The 15,942-nt window shown below is 46.5% G+C and overlaps 1 protein-coding gene across 3 annotated transcripts in view; it reads left to right on the top strand.

Moving 5' to 3' along the window:
- ITGB5 (integrin subunit beta 5) overlaps positions 1–15,942 on the top strand; it is a 111,754-nt gene that overhangs the window by 24,709 nt on the left and 71,103 nt on the right. For all 3 annotated transcript variants that reach the window (XR_014296773.1, XM_082654816.1, XM_082654817.1), the window contains exon 4: positions 6,092–6,341. Coding sequence is in view for 2 of the 3 variants with exons in the window: in XM_082654816.1 (XP_082510942.1) it covers positions 6,092–6,341 (250 nt within the window). In the remaining variant the exon portion in view is untranslated. The remainder of the gene's footprint in view (positions 1–6,091; positions 6,342–15,942) is intronic.

Raw genomic sequence — 15,942 nt, forward strand, 5'->3', positions numbered from 1 at the left:
ATATGTTGAAATTCTAGCTGACTCCCAATGTGATGGTATTAGGAAATGAAGGGGGGGGCCTTTGAGAGGTCATGGGGTGGAGCCCTCATGAATGGGATTAGTGCTATCAAAACAAAACCCAAAAACCCTCAAGACCCTGGAGGGTGCTTCCCCCCTTCGGCAAGAAGTCTGTAGTGTGAAACCCAGAAGAGGGCTCTCGCCAGAACCTGACCACGCTGGCCTGATCTTGGACTTACAGCCTTTATAACTGTGAGAAATAAATTTCTGTTGTTTGTAAGCCACTTAGTCCATGGTACTTGTTATAGCAGCCTGAACTAAGATAAGATTATTTCAAGGAAACTAGAAGTGCCAAGCCCTAATTGCTTGGGGTCAGACACTGTGAAGGCCAGTAACTCTCCTGATGGTTCCATCTGTCAAGTGTCAGAATTCTGAGGTGGGGAGTGGTGTTTGGTACAGCAGGGCGGCCAGTGAGGTAGTTCTTTGCTTCTGGGTCTGGATTTAATTCCGGGTACTAATTGCCTTCTGCTGTAGTGAACAGAGAGCTGGATGATAAGTCTTATAAGTTGTGCACTAGGCCCCTAATTCCCTGCTCAGCTGTAGTCCTTTTTTTTTTTTTGCGGTACGTGGGCCTCTCACTGTTGTGGCCTCTCCCGTTGCGGAGCACAGGCTCCGGACGCGCAGGCTCAGCGGCCATGGCTCACGGGCCCAGCCGCTCCGCGGCATGTGGGATCTTCCCGGACCGGGGCACGAACCCGTCTCCCCTGCATCGGCAGGCGGACTCTCAACCACTGCGCCACTAGGGAAGCCCTGTAGTCCATTTTTAACAGCTGATTTTAATGTTTCTTTCAATTTCTAGCACAGAAGTATAATTCTAGGGAATCAAAAAACTACTTATATTGGGGATAGCAGGAGTATTTATTTGTTGAGACACTACTTTGTCTTAATATTTGAACAAAAATCAATCTTAAAAAACCCAAAAGTTGTTGCTAGAATTCTCTACTTTCATTTTCTGGTAATGTTTGTCATCTGGTTTATGTTCCTAAGGAAAAGCTCACTTTTCACTTTTTATTGAAGGGAAGACAGAAGAAACCTTTAAAAATACATTTCAGAGGGAATGCTGGTTGCTATTGATTATGGTGGGAGAATCTACACTTAGGAACCCAGCAGTGGCAGGAATTCTTTGTGAAATACAGCTGGGGCTGGGTGTGTTGGAAGCAGGAAAAACCAGCAGGACGTGGGAGGGGCTGCTTGCAGGAGAAGCTTCCTCCTCACAGATGTGAGGTGATCAGCTTTTCTCTTCTTCTTTTTTTTAAATATTTATTTATTTGGCTATGTCGGGTCTTAGCTGCAGCATGTGGGATCTTCTTTGAGGCATGCAGGATCTTTCGTTGCAGTGCGCAGGCTCTTCGTTGTGTGTGGGCTTCTCTCTAGTTGTGGCACGTGGACTCCAGAGCGCTTGGGCTCTGTAGTTTGTGGCACACGGGCTCTCTAATTGAGGCCCGCGAGCTCAGTAGTTGTGGCGCATGGGCTTGTTGCCCCGCAGCATGTGGGATCTTAGTTCCCTCAACCAGGAATTGAACTCCCGTCCCCTGCATTGTGAGGCGGTTTCTTTACTACTGGCCCACCGGGGAAGTCCCTGATCAGGTTTTCTTTGGGGTTTGCTTTATCCTATTTCTCTGATCCTGCTGCTTGTCCTGAGGCGGGGGTTATGGGGGATGGTTCCAGACAGGAGGGCTGCAGCCACAGGAGGAGATGAGCCTGTAAGGGGATCTTTTTTTTTTTTTAAATAAATTTGTTTATTTATTTTTGGCTGTGTTGGGTCTTCGTTGCTGCACGCGGGCTTTCTCTAGTTGCAGCAAGCAGGGGCTACTCTTCATTGCGGTGTGTGGGCTTCTCATTGTGGTGGCTTCTCTTTGTTGTGGAGCACGGGCTCTAGGCGCACGGACTTCAGTAGTTGTGGCTCGTGGGCTCAGTAGTTGTGGCTCGTGGGCTCAGTAGTTGTGGCTCATGGGCTCAGTAGTCGTGGCGCATGGGCTCTAGAGTGCAGGCTCAGTAGTTGTGGCTCATGGGCTTAGTTGCTCCGCAGCATGTGGGATCTTCCTGGACCAGGGCTAAAACCCGTGTCCCCTGTGCAGATTCTTAACCACCGCGCCACGAGGGAAGTCCCTGTAAGGGGGTCTTATATGGAGAGGGAGGAGGGGGATACGTGGGCTGGGTGGTGTCACCAGAGACTGTCACAGATCAAGTGTCCACAGTGAAGGTGAGCCCGGCTCTCACTCTCCTGGACTCACGAGAGGTGGCGACTGGTTTAAAGTCTCGGGTGGGGTCTTCCCTGGTGGCACAGTGGTTGAGAAGCCGCCTGCCAATGCAGGGGACACGGGTTTGATCCCTGCTCCGGGAAGATCCCACATGCCGCGGACCAACTGAGCCCATGCTCCACAACTACTGAGCCTGTGCTCTAGAGCCCGCAAGCCACAACTACTGAGCCCGTGTGCTGCAACTACTGAAGCCCACACGCCTAGAGCCCCTGCTCCGCAACAAGAGAAGCCACTGCAATGAGAAGCCCATGCACTGCAATGAAGAGTAGCCCCTGCTCACCACAACTAGACAAAGCCTGCACGCAGGAATGAAGACCCAACACAGCCAAAAATAAATTTAAAAAAACGAAAAAAAGGAAATGTTGTCGTTATGATAAAAAAAAAAAGTCTCGGGTGGTGCAGAACTGGGTGGCTGGAGGTATTGTTGAGTGTGCATGGTTCCAGAAGTGTACCCAAAGATGGAGAACATGCCCCAGACCCTCTCCCAGCATAGGGCGCCCCTGGCGTGCAGCAGCAGTTTCACCTTCAGTCAGCTAACCACGGGGGCTCCCTCGGTGGGGGAGTTGCGGCACTGTAGCTTAATTCCCGTGCTTAGCACCCTTGCTGAGAACTGGTCCAGAAATGTCAGTCCCTCCAAAATCTGCTGATGTAACTGAGTCCAAGCTCGTACTGCTCACGGCATAACAGGCCAGTAAATTGAGAGGCGAGTTGCTGGGGCAAGGAATAGCAACTGTATCTGGAAAGCCAGCAGACCGAGGAGATGGTAGACTAGCAGCTTAAAGAACCATCTTCCCTGAGTTAGAATTCTGGCTTCTTTAATACTAACAGGGGAGGTGGGTAAGGGCCTGGTTCCTGCCAGACTTGGAAGGGGATGTGTTAATTTCTTCCTTCTTGCGGCTAATCACAGGTAGGCCTGGTCAGGATGTTTCCTGTGAGCTAAACAAAGGTATTTTAGCTTAATGCTCATTACCTGGGAGGCAGGGTTCCCAGAGATGGGTCAGTACGTATAATTTAATCTTATAGGCAACATCCCTTTAGTGATTAACTTGTAGTAGAATAATAAGGTTCTTCCCTATTACACTGACAGAACATTCAGTTATTGCCAAGGCCCACTGAGGAGTTTGTAGCATTTAAAATCCAGCATAGATAAGGTAGCCATAAACCCTCATTCCAAACATTAATGATATTACCCCTTTTCTTATACCCCTCCCTTCTTGGAAAACTGGGAGAGAAATATATATATATATATATTTAACCATTTGCAGCCTCCCTATGGGGAGGTGTGTGTGTGTTATAGTGATCAATTTCTCTTAGAATTTAATGACAAGAGATTTCTTACTTCAGAATAGATAACCCCTTAGTATACAAAGAGACCTATGTACCACATCTCGTTTCCCTCTTTGCCTTCATGTCTGGAAAATTTGGAGTTAAATATAATACCCAAGGCCGTTAGCCATTCACACTCAAGTTTTTGGCAGAATGTTCTGTCTCTCTTTTTAGCTCCACAGGAAATTGCTTTAATAATTGACTTTCAGGGGAACTGAGGCCGAAGTTTCTCTTGTGTACAAGCATTTGTATGGTGTTTATATATGCTGTCTCCTCAATACCCACAATAATTAGCATCCTCCCCATTTTACTGATCCAGAAACTGAGCAGCAAGTTGAAAGGAGCCTGAGGCCTTGAGCTCTTGGTGACAAGGTCCGGATTCCAGCCCAGCTCTTGCTTTCTGAGGCTAATGTCCACTTCCCTCCCATGGGTGCCTTCCAGCCTCCCTGAATCCAAGCTAGTTCCCTGTTTCCTGGTCCTAAAGTGTTCATCTGTAATTGCTCGTAATCCCGCAAAAGGTGGAAGTGGATTCTGGATTAAAGAAGGTATACCTGGAAACTTGGGGGAAGGGCACAAGTAACAAAATACAGGAGACCTCGTAAAGAGGCCATGGGATTGGACAGAGGGGACAGGATCGCAGGCCCTCCCGCCCCTCCCCCACTACGATGTGGCATCCCGGGATGGGAGGGGCCCTGTGCCGGGACATGGGAACCAGAGACAGCTATTGTAGCAGTCCGGAATTCATTCTGGAAGAAATCTCGAACATTCCTCTGTTTGAGTCAGGCTCCAGTGGCTTTTAAAAATAGGCTCGTACCAACAGGCAACCCAAACTACATCCATCATCAGGCTAGAGCAGCACATGTAAGGACAAGTCGGGGGAAGCAGGCTTGGCTCTGACACTCAGGCTACCATGGTAATTATAATAATCATACTTCGTCTGGGCAGGCCTTCACTGCTTACAGAACCCTCCTTCCCACATGAGTGCTTCACAGCCTTCATGCTGTCGTGCTGTTGTTATTGCCAGTTTACAGTTAAGGAAATGGAGGCTCGGGTTGCCCCGCTAGTTGAGGGGCAGAGCTGGAACTTGGACTGAGATCTTGTTAATGAACTAAGTATGCCTCGTCTGGGGTGGGAGGAGGTGCGGGGAGCACAGAGCCCTGGGTTCCCTATCCTGCAAGTTCAAGAAGGCTTCGGCTCGCTGGTTGTCATCTTGAGGTGAAAGATGGACGCCTCTGAGACGTGACCGCGGGCAGATGAGGTGTGGACCCTCGTGCGGGAGCGAGGCCACCTTCGCCATTGCACCTTTGAACACACAAAGGACGTCCAGGTTTCAAGTGTGTGTAGACAGTTCTGTCCGAAGAGTTCAAGGACATCTCTTGGTGCCTGTGAGGCTAACGAGCCTGAGGGCAGATAGGATCACCTGGTAAAATTCACGACTTGAAGTTGTTTCTGAACAGTGTGTTTTTAGAGATCATGAATGACGAAGGATCATTGTCCTGGCACGCGTCCTCCAGTTACTGCGCTGACTTGGTTTGGGCCTTTCTGCATACCATGTGGGGCTAGCTTGCAGAGGCCACGCCTGCCAGAAACTGCCTTTTTTTTTCATTGTTCTTTTCCTCTGAATCAATTTCTTTTCCCTTTGGCTGTTGACTGCTTATTATAGAACCAAAAGTTATTTTCTCTTTCTTGTAGCTGTAGGCAAATCTAGTAGTGTTTCCTTTCTGTTTCTTCTTTTTCTTGTCGATGGTGCTAAAGTTTGGAACACGTCTTCCTATATTTATACATATAATTTATGATAATAATGATTTGTGTTTGTGATATCAGATATGCTGTTTGATAAATAGCTAGGGAGATAGAAATAGGTGGCCCGGCATAAGCATAAACATTTTTGCCCTCTGGGGGTATTTTAAGTAACCGTCTTTGTTTTCCCAGTCTCCCTTGCCTTGCACATCTCTCTTCCCCACCTCAGTTCTTACTAATGTCTGTACCCTTCTTTTGTTAATTTCTTTCCTGTGTCCTGTTTCACATCACCTTTACGGTCTCCTGGCCACGTTCCCGTCTTGGCCAGTCCTTTCTCTGAAGTTGGTATGTGCTTGGTGGGCTACTTTCGCCCAATTTGTGTCTGTGGAATTGTCTGGTGCACCGTCCACCAATTACCTAAGCATCCTTTTTGCTGAGAAAACAGAACACTACTAAGGAGATTGGTTCTTAAAGAGTTTCCTTAAAAAATGCTGAGGCCTGTGTGTGAAAGGAGAACCTAGAGCTGCATCCTCAGCGCCCATATTCCCTTCGGTCACTCTGTTTCCAGAGTGGAAGAGATGTCTTCTGAGAGGCACACAGTCACTAAAGTAAAGTCAGAGGTGGGCCAGCTTTGAAAGCAAAACCCATCCCTTCAGCCCCAGCGAATTGAATGACCTCTAACACGCACGGTCTCTCGGTTGGCACAGGTGACAAGACTACCTTCCAGCTGCAGGTTCGACAGGTGGAGGATTATCCAGTGGACTTGTACTACCTGATGGACCTCTCTCTGTCCATGAAGGATGACTTGGACAACATACGGAGCCTGGGCACCAAGCTTGCCGAGGAGATGAGGAAGCTCACCAGCAACTTCCGCTTGGGGTTTGGGTCCTTTGTAGACAAGAACATCTCTCCTTTCTCCTACACGGCACCGAGGTACCAGACCAACCCGTGCATTGGGTGAGTGACCAGCTGCCCTTCTCTTGGGTATTCAAGGATGGGGGAATGGATCAGCGGGAACTGAGCCTAAAGAAAGGCCTAGGGAGGTCATATCTGGGTGCTGGGAGGGAACCTGGCTAAGGTGTTAAATTTGATGAAGGATAATCCAGCTCTGTCCTCCCTCTGCCTGCGAAGAAATAAATTGTTACAAGGTTGCATAAAGATACAATGATGATAGCTCATTTGTTTTCCTGCCTGCCAGACACAGCACTGTTTTCTACATTAATAGATTTTAGAGAGTGTTCTCAGGAAGTGATAGACCCCGGTGATCAGGGAGGGAGCAGGCAGAACAACTTAAACTATCTCCTTGTTTGGAGTGACTGAGATGTTTGGAATAAATGAATCAAAGTCGGTTCCTATTGTTTATATACATAACTATAACTTACCTTGACAAAACAAAATGAAAACCCTGCCCTTTATAGGTGTGATTTTTTTTTTTTTTTTTCCAACATAAGTACTTGAATTAGAAAATATTCAACAGGGCTTCCCTGGTGGCGCAGTGGTTAAGAGTCCGCCAGCCAATGCAGCGGACATGGGTTTGAGCCCTGGTCTGAGAAGATCCCACATGCCACGGAGCAACTAAGCCCGTGTGCCACAACTACTGAGCCTGCGCTCTAGAGCCTGCAAGCTACAACTACTGAGCCCTTGTGCCACAACTACTGAACCTGTACTCTAGAGCCTGTGTGCCACAACTACTGAAGCCCGCATGCCTAGAGCCCATGCTCTGCAACAAGAGAAGCCACTGCAATGAGAAGCCTGCGCACCACAACGAAGAGTTGCCCCGCATTCGCGGCAACTAGAGAAAGCCCGCGCACAGCAACAAAAACCCAATGCAGCCAAAAATAAATAAATTTTAAAAATTAAAAATTTTTTTAAAAGAAAATTTTCGAGAAATTATTAGACAACAAGAGTTTCTAACTACTGCAGTGAGCAAATCCAAAAGTATGTAATGACTCAAACTTGAAGGAAGTTTATTTTCTGCTAACCTTAGTGCAAATGGGTCTCCTGATCAGTGGACACCTGTCCTCTAAGCAGTGACTCGGGGTCCCAGGCTCCATTGGTTCACATGTGGCTTGTAAGGTCATCATGCCTGGAGGATTGCTCATAGGAAGATCCTATGGACCAGGATAGAGTGGCCTTTGCTCCTACATTCTGCTCTACAGAGCTGGGTTCTAGCGGGGAGGCTGGGAACTAGGTTAGCTGTGTGCAGTGGAAGAGGAAAGGGGATGGTGAATAGGTCCCTGCCCTAGTGCATTTGTGTATTGGAGGTGGAGGATCACTTCCTCCAACTCCCCAATACAACCTTTGTGAAGGTGGTTTGTTTCCTTACTGGGCTTTCAAATGTTTTTTTTTTTAAAAAGAAGATGTGGGGGTAGGAGTTTATTAATTAATTAATTTATTTTTGCTGTGTTGGGTCTTCATTTCTGTGCGAGGGCTTTCTCTAGTTGTGGCAAGTGGGGGCCACTCTTCATCGCTGTGCGCGGACCTCTCACTATCGCGGCCTCTCTTGTTGTGTAGCACAGGCTCCAGACGCGCAGGCTCAGTAGTTGTGGCTCACGGGCCTAGTTGCTCCACGGCATGTGGGATCCTCCCAGACCAGGGCTCGAACCCGTGTCCCCTGCATTAGCAGGCAGATTCTCAACCACTGCGCCACGAGGGAAGCCCCCTCAAGTGTTCTTTTAAATGGCAAGATTATGCAGTGTGACAACGAGTGATAACCTTCAACTTTTTCTTGACTCATTTCCATGTTCAGCTTTGATTAGGCTTTGGCATGTGAGGCCCCAAAGCATCGCTAGATGAGGAATAGCTAAGACTTACGTTCTTACTAAGTGTCAGGCATTCACTGCACTTCATACCTTATATGGATCATCCCATTTAAATCTCGTAGCAATCTTTTGAGGTCTATAGAAGTTAGCTGTATTTTATTTATTTATTATTATTATTTTTAAATTAATTTATTTTTGGCTGTGTTGGATCTTCGTTGCTGCACGCAGGATCTCTGGTTGTAGTGAGTCGGGTCTGCGTTGAGGTGCACGGGCTTCTCATTGCAGTGGCTTCTCTTGTTGCAGAGCACAGGCTCTAGGCACGCAGGCTCAGTAGTTGTGGCTCGCGGGCTGTAGAGCACAGGCTCAGTAGTTGTGGCACACGGGCTTAATTGCTCCTCAGCACGTGGGATCTTCCCAGGCCAGGGATCGAACCTGTGTCCCCTGCACTGGCAGGCGGATTGTTAACCACTGAGCCACCAGGGAGGTCCTGGTGAGCTGTATTTTAAAGATGAGGAAACCGAGACTTAGAAGGATTACACAAACAGTAAGGGGTAGACTTGGAATATGAATCAGGATGAACTACTTCCAGAGTCTGTTTCCATCAATATGATGCTTATTTTTTCCCCATCTAAATCACACTGCCACCCAGATGCTTTCCTTGAGTTTGAGTAATAATACCCATTCCAAAACCACCCACCCTTCTAGGCGCTTGCCTAAGGGTAATGTTAGGCTGTGCTGCAGTAACAAGCAAACCCCAGATCTCAGTGGCTCAACACAATGAAGATTTATTTCTTGCTTGTAAAAATCTGATGGGAGCTGCTTTCTGTGGCAGCTCTTCTTCAAGTGGTGACTCAGGGATTCGGGCATCTTGTGATGTCATTTTCGATTCTTTGTCTCCTTGGCTGCCCCTGAGGGGAACAGGGCTGCTCGGAAGCCCCTGAGCCTGTCTGACTTCTTGTCTCCCCTTTGGCAGCCTCAGAAGTTCCCAGCTCTGGGTTGGACTGGGGGGTGGGGGTGAGGTGGTATTTATGCTGGTATTGTATGTTCTGAATCCTTCCTGACCCTTCTGTACACACTCCTAGAAGCTAACTTAGATCTTTCCTGGGATTGCAATGACACAACAGTGGAAAAAACAATAAGATAAGAAAACATTTTAGATACAAACGAGATTCTAAGTTCCTTAGCCACAGAGAGACACTAGGTGTCCTCACTTCCTGGGTTTAGATTCCTCCTGGCCACAGGTAGCTGCTGGCATTATTGTCACTTTGGTCCTGTCCCCAAGGCCCTTTTCAGCTGCATCCCAGTGCCACATGTCTTTTTGTTGGAGTTCTGCTACTCCCCAGGAGCAACAGCATCTTAACCCCCAATTTTTTCAGTTCATCCGGAATAGTGATTCTGTCTGCTACTTTTCACCTCCGCCCTCTGGTTGGGTCCTGTCTCCTGAGAGACAGGGTGTGTCTCTACTTTGATTCTTCTGGGGACCATCGGCGAACTGTCAGATGCTAGATGGGAGGCTGGCAGAGGATGAAGGACTGGCCTGGGGCCCTCAGCATTGAATATTCAAGGTTATTACACTCTCCTTATTCAGAGCTACTTCTCCAAGCCCTAGAAGGCAGAACCAACTGCAGACGGTAGAAGTTTTGACAGTGAATACAAGGCACACTGACAGGCTGCTTGGGAGACAGGAAATCCGGTGAAAGAATGGGAGTTTGGAAGGAATCATCAGGTCTGAGTTATACAGATCTCTCTTCCCTAAGCTGGGCAGCATGAAAGGGGAGTCACCGCATGGCTCAGTGAGCAGGCTGAGATGTACCTCCCGCGTCCCGGCGGTGGACTCTGTGTGGTTGCCTGGGTATCCTCGGAGATTCCCCACGGTTCCTGGAGAACAGAGCAAGCGGGGGGATGTAATCAGGCTGTTTCTGTTCCTGATTCAGCCTGTACATGTGCTTTATTTGCGTTCCTAAGTTTTTTGTTTTTTTGCGGTACACGGGCCTCTCACTGCTGTGGCCTCTCCCGTTGCGGAGCACAGGCTCCAGGTGCGCAGGCTCAGCGGCCATGGCTCACGGGCCCAGCCGCTCTGCGGCATGTGGCATCTTCCCGGACCGGGGCACGAACCTGTGTCCCCTGCATTGGCAGGCGGACTCTCAACCACTGCGCCACCAGGGAAGCCCTTTCCTAAGTTTTAATGGCACTGTGAATTAGTTACCAACAGTTAAAAATAAAAGATTTAACAAAGAATAGCCAGGATTTTAGGTTTTCTCAAAAAACTAGGAGGTCTAGTAAAGCCAGCCTTGTCCCACATGTTGTTTGGCTGCCACAGTCCCTACCACTCCCTCTCGTCTCCCAGCTGGGCTGCTTCCTTGGTTCTGTTATCGGGCCCTCTCCAGATTCTTGGACAGCAATACCATAGAAACGAATATTGCTCCCACAAGACTCTTAGGCAAACGAAGCTTTTTATTGAAAGGATAGCTTGTGCACGAGGGAGAAGGTGGAAAAGAGTGTCAATTCCCCGAGGACTTTCTGGGAAGGGGTTTTAAAGGCAGTGTGAGGGAGGAGGCCACAGGGTGCCTGAGCAGCTTGTGCTCAGTTCTTGGATTGGTTGGCATGGAGGTGAAGTTTGGAGCGTCATCAACCTCCAGGCTTCAAGCAGTCTGGGGTCTATATGCCCGCAGTCGGCAGTTTTCATCTGGGGGCCTGCTTCCTGCTAAAACACCTTAGGAATGCGTGTCAAGCTTTTATCTATATCTTTCAGGGAACTGGGAGTTCGGCAATTCTGCTAGGTGGCGGATTTATAGTTCCGCTTTTGTCCTTTGGAAACCATGTACAGATGTCAGTGGAACAGAGATAGAGCTAATCTTTTACTCCTGTGAGTCTCTGGTGGTTGTCTCAGAAGCCCAAGCTTTTAGGTGCTGTTTTTCTGGCCTGTCAAGCCCGCTTTCTCAAGGTCGTTCCCTTGGTCCTTTTCCAAAATGGCTGTCCTGTTGTCTTCCTGTCTCAGTTTGAGTTCCATGCTTGGCTCCGTAGTTGCCGTCTGTGATCCTTGTCTGTTCTTTTCCTTCAGCTCATGTGGAGAGAAAAATCACAGCGTTCTCTCTCAATGGTACCTTCTGTTAAGTTTTTTCTCCTGTGGTGGTGTGGAAGCAGCAGCAGTAGCCCCGGGAAGTTTTGGGGAGATGGGGAGTCAGGAGGAGTGATTTAACTACCTGCGCAGGACATCTCAGAAGAGAACCAGTTTTTTTTTTTTTTTTTTTTTTTTTTCGGTACGTGGGCCTCTCATTGTTGTGGCCTCTCCCGTTGCGGAGTACAGGCTCCGGACGTGCAGGCTCAGCGGCCATGGCTCACGGGCCCAGCCGCTCCGCGGCATGTGGGATCTTCCCGGACTGGGGCACGAACCCGTGTCCCCTGCATCGGCAGGTGGACTCTCAACCACTGCACCACCAGGGAAGCCCTTCGTGGGGCTTTCTTGAGGTTTGTCCCGCCTCCTGCTCCGGATGTTTCGGCCAAAGGATCAAAATCCTAGACTTATCCCCTCCCATCTTAGAATGAACCAGAAATGCCAGAGCTGAAGTAAGTAGTACCAGGGCTGCCATAAGGAGAGAAAAAAAAAGTAATTTAATCATCAGATTAAAGAACTGTTTAATTGTATTCTGAGTAATAGAAATAGTGTTCCTGGGAAGCGTCACATGATATTCACTGGTACAGGATTTGATGGATTAATCCGGCCTGTTATTTCTGGTTCTGAACACTTTTTCTTTTGTTAGAGGTATTAGGCTGTTGCTGATATACATGCCATGTCTCATTTATATGTGGCATCTAAAAAGGCCAAGCTCATAGAAACAGACAGTAGAGTGGTGATTGGCCGGGGAAGGGGGAAATGTTGGTCAAAGGGTACAAACGTACAGTTATAAGATGAATACATTCTGGAGCTCTAATGTACAGCATGGTGGTGATAGGCAACAGTACTGCACTTGAAATATACAATTGTATACTTGAAAGTCGTTCAGAGAGTACATCTTAAGGGTTCTCACCACACACACAAAAAATAGAAATACATCTGTAAAAATCTTTGCAAGTGAGATAATACATTTCATCCTTCATCATTTACATTTTTTCTTACCCTTTGTATTTCTTCCAAGAGGTCATGGTACTCCTTCACCCCCTTGAAGGTATTATTTCATTGTCTTCTGGCATGTCCTGTGGCTGATGAAAAGTCTTCTATCTAATGGTTTTCCTTCTCTCTGGTGGCTTTTAATATTTCCCTGTGCTTTTCATGTCCTATAATGATATGCATTCCTATGTGGCTGGGTTGGATTTAGTACTTTTATTTGCATTGTTCAGAACTTGCTCTGCTTGTTTAATCTGAGAACATAGCTTTATTCTTGAAAAATTTCAGACATCATCTCTGACTCCTGTCTCCGATTCTCTCCGTTTTCTTTCTAACGCTGCTAGGTGAGTGTTGGAGCCTCTCATTCTAAACTTCATGTTTCTAAATTATTCTCCCATAACTTCTACCTCTTTCTTTCCCTTAGCTTCATAATAGAAAATTTCTTCCAGTTTATCATTTTGTTCTTCAATTTTTTTAAAAAAAATTTATTTTATATTGGAGTATAGTCAATTAACAATGTTGTGTTAGTTTTAGGTGTACAGCAAAGTGATTCCATTATACATATACATGTACTTACTCTTTTTCAAATTCTTCTCCCATTTAGGTTTTTACAGAATATTTAGCCGAGTTCCCTGTGTTATACAGTAGGTCCTTGCTGGTTATCTATTTTAAATATAGCAGTGTGTACATGTCAATCCCAAACTCCCAATCTATCCCCACCCCCCCCCACCCTTCTCCCCTGGTAACCATAAGCTCAGTTCTCTTAAGTCTGTGAGTCTGTTTCTGTTTTGTAAATAAGTTCATTTGTATCATTTTTTTTCTAGATTCCACACATAAGCGACATCATATGATATTTGTCTTTGTCTGACCTATTTCACTTAGGATGATAATATCCAGGTCCATCCATGTTGCTGCAGTGGCATTATTTCATTCTTTTTAATGGCTGAGTAACATTCCATTGTATATATATATATGTACCACATCTTTTTTTTTTTTTTTTGGCCACACCACGCAGCTTGTGGGATCTTAGTTCCCTAACCAGGGATTGAACCCGTGCACCCTGAAGTGGAAGTGCAGAGTCCTAACCACTGATTGCCAGGGAATTCCCACATCTTTTCATCTGTTGATGGACCTTTAGGTTGCTTCCACGTCTTGGCTATTGTAAACAGCGCTGCAATGAACATTGGGGTGCGTGCATCCTGTCGAATCATGTTTTTCTCCAGATATATTCCCAGGAGTGGGATTGCTGGATCATATGGTAGCTCTGTTTTTAGTTTTTTAAGGAATCTCCTTACTGCTCTCCATAATGGCTCTACCAATTTACATTCCCACCAACAGCGTAGGAGGGTTCCGTTTTCTCCACACCCTCTCCGGCATTTATTATTTGTAGACTTCTTGATGATGGCCATTCTGACGGGTGCGAGGTGATAGCTCATTGTAGTTTTGATTTGCATTTCTCGAATAATTAGTTATGTTGAGCATCTTTTCATGTGCCTCTTGGCCATCTGTATGTCTTCTTTGGAGAAATGTTTGTTTAGGTCTTCTGTCCATTTTTTGATTGGGTTGTTTTTTTTTGATATTGAGCCACATGAGCTGTTAGTAAATTTTGGAGACTGATCCTTTGTCAGTCGCACCGTTTGCAAATATTTTCTCCCATTCTGCAGGTTGTCTTTTCGTCTTGTTTATGGTTTCCTTTGCTGTGCAAAAGCTTTTGAGTTTAATTAGGTCCCATTTGTTTATTTTTATTTCCCTTACTCTAGGAGATGGCTTGAGAAAGATATTGCTGCAATTTGTGTCAGAGTGTTGTGCCTATGTTTTCCTCTAAGAGTTTTATAGTATCTGGTCTTACATTTAGGTCTTTAATCCATTTTGAGTTTATTTTTGTGTATGGTATTAAAGAATGTTTTTAAAAAAGAAGTCTATTTATTTATTGATATTTGGCTGTGTAGGGTCTTTGTTGCTGCGTGCGGGCTTTCTCTAGTTGTGGCGAGCAGGGGCTACTCTTCGTTGCAGTGCACAGGCTTCTCATTGTGGTGGCTTCTCTTGTTGCGGAGCACGGGCTCTAGGCATGCAGGCTTCAGTAGTTGTGGTGCGCGGGCTCAGTAGTTGTGGCTCGCGGGCTCTAGAGCGCAGGCTCAGTAGTTGTGGCGCACAGGCTTTGTTGCTGTGCGGCATGTGGGATCTTCCCGGACCAGGGCTCGAAACTGTGTCCCCTGCATTGGCAGGTGGATTCTTAACCACTGCGCCACCAGGGAAGTCCCAAGAATGTTCTAATTTCATTTTTTTACATACAGCTGTCCAGTTTTCCCAGCACCATTTATTGAAGAGACTATCTTTCCTCCATTATATAGTCTTGCCTCCTTTGTCATAGATTAATTGACCATAGGTGCATGGGTTTATTTCTGGGCTTTCTATCCTGTTCCTTTGATCTGTATTTTGGTGTTTGTGGCAGTACCCTGTTCTTCAGTGTTTTTAAGCCATACACTGAAGTTGCATTTTTGAATTTGAGTGACTATTTTTTATTTGGTTCTTTCTTTTAGACTTCTGTTTTTCATACTATTTTTTCATAGCCTTCTGATTTTGTTTTCTTCCTAATAATATCCCATTCTAGTCTTTGGTATTTTTTCCTTCTCCTTGAATGTTTTAAATATCTTTGTTTTAATGTCCTTTAGCTAATTGTGTTACCTGTTTCTTGAACTGCAGATCCTGCAGTTGGTTGAATTTGCTGATACTCCTTCATGGTAGTTTATTTCTCATGGGGTCTATAACTTTTTCATTAGTTCCTCTTCATCAGAGGTTGTTTTCCATTAGGGGATTACGTGCCCCAGGGGTACTGACTTCCCTACTGGGTGGTTTTCTGTTCCCTGATGCTAGGATCCTCTGGGTTTCACTGTGGGACTAGTTCTGTTTATTTCTCAGCAGGAGGTTCCTTCCTTGTAAAAGTAATGAATTCTGACTTGTTTAGGCCTGGAGTTACAATCTTTATGGGTGATTCATCTCACCATGAGCCCAGAGTGCATCTTCCTTGCTTCTCTCCCAGGCCAGTGGCTGGAATTTTTCTGGGTTTGATTTTAGTGACAGGGCAGCTCTTTGTAACACTCATCTTTATGCAGAGAGCCCTGTTCCAGTGCTCTGCCCTGCGCTGGCCTGAGGTCCATCATCTGTCCCTGTTAGAACCTGGCCCCAAGCCCCAGACCTGTCAGGCCCCAACACGCTAGGGTGGGGGGGTGGGGGATCCCTTTGCCAGGAGATCCTTGCTCACTTCCCACCTAGTTTAAGTCCGTTCATTTGTGCAATGCTTTTCTCTCCGTTCCTGGCACCTGGGATTTCCCCGCTAAGCTTCCAGTCTTGGCTACATATTAACATTTTTGAAGATTAGATTTTTACCCAGCAGTTCTCTTTGTTTAGAGGAAGAGGAGAGGTCTTGCCCTGTCAGCTCCATGGTCCACAGTATTGTCCTGAAGCATTAGATTGTTTTTTGGATTTGCCTACATCTAGCATCTGCAAATAGGATTCACTTTTTGTACACACATGCTCCCCCAGGCTCTTTAAGCATATATATTTTATTCATCTTCCTGGTTCATAATTCTTAATCCAGTAAAGATTTAGTAGGCCCTAAACTGGGGTCCTATAGCACAGACACAGTTGGGGGTGGGAGGGCTTCCTGGCACGAGACCCTCAAACACCCAGA

Source organism: Grampus griseus (assembly GCF_964374135.1).
Source record: "Grampus griseus genome assembly, chromosome: 5".
In the NCBI taxonomy this organism is placed as follows: domain Eukaryota; kingdom Metazoa; phylum Chordata; class Mammalia; order Artiodactyla; family Delphinidae; genus Grampus; species Grampus griseus.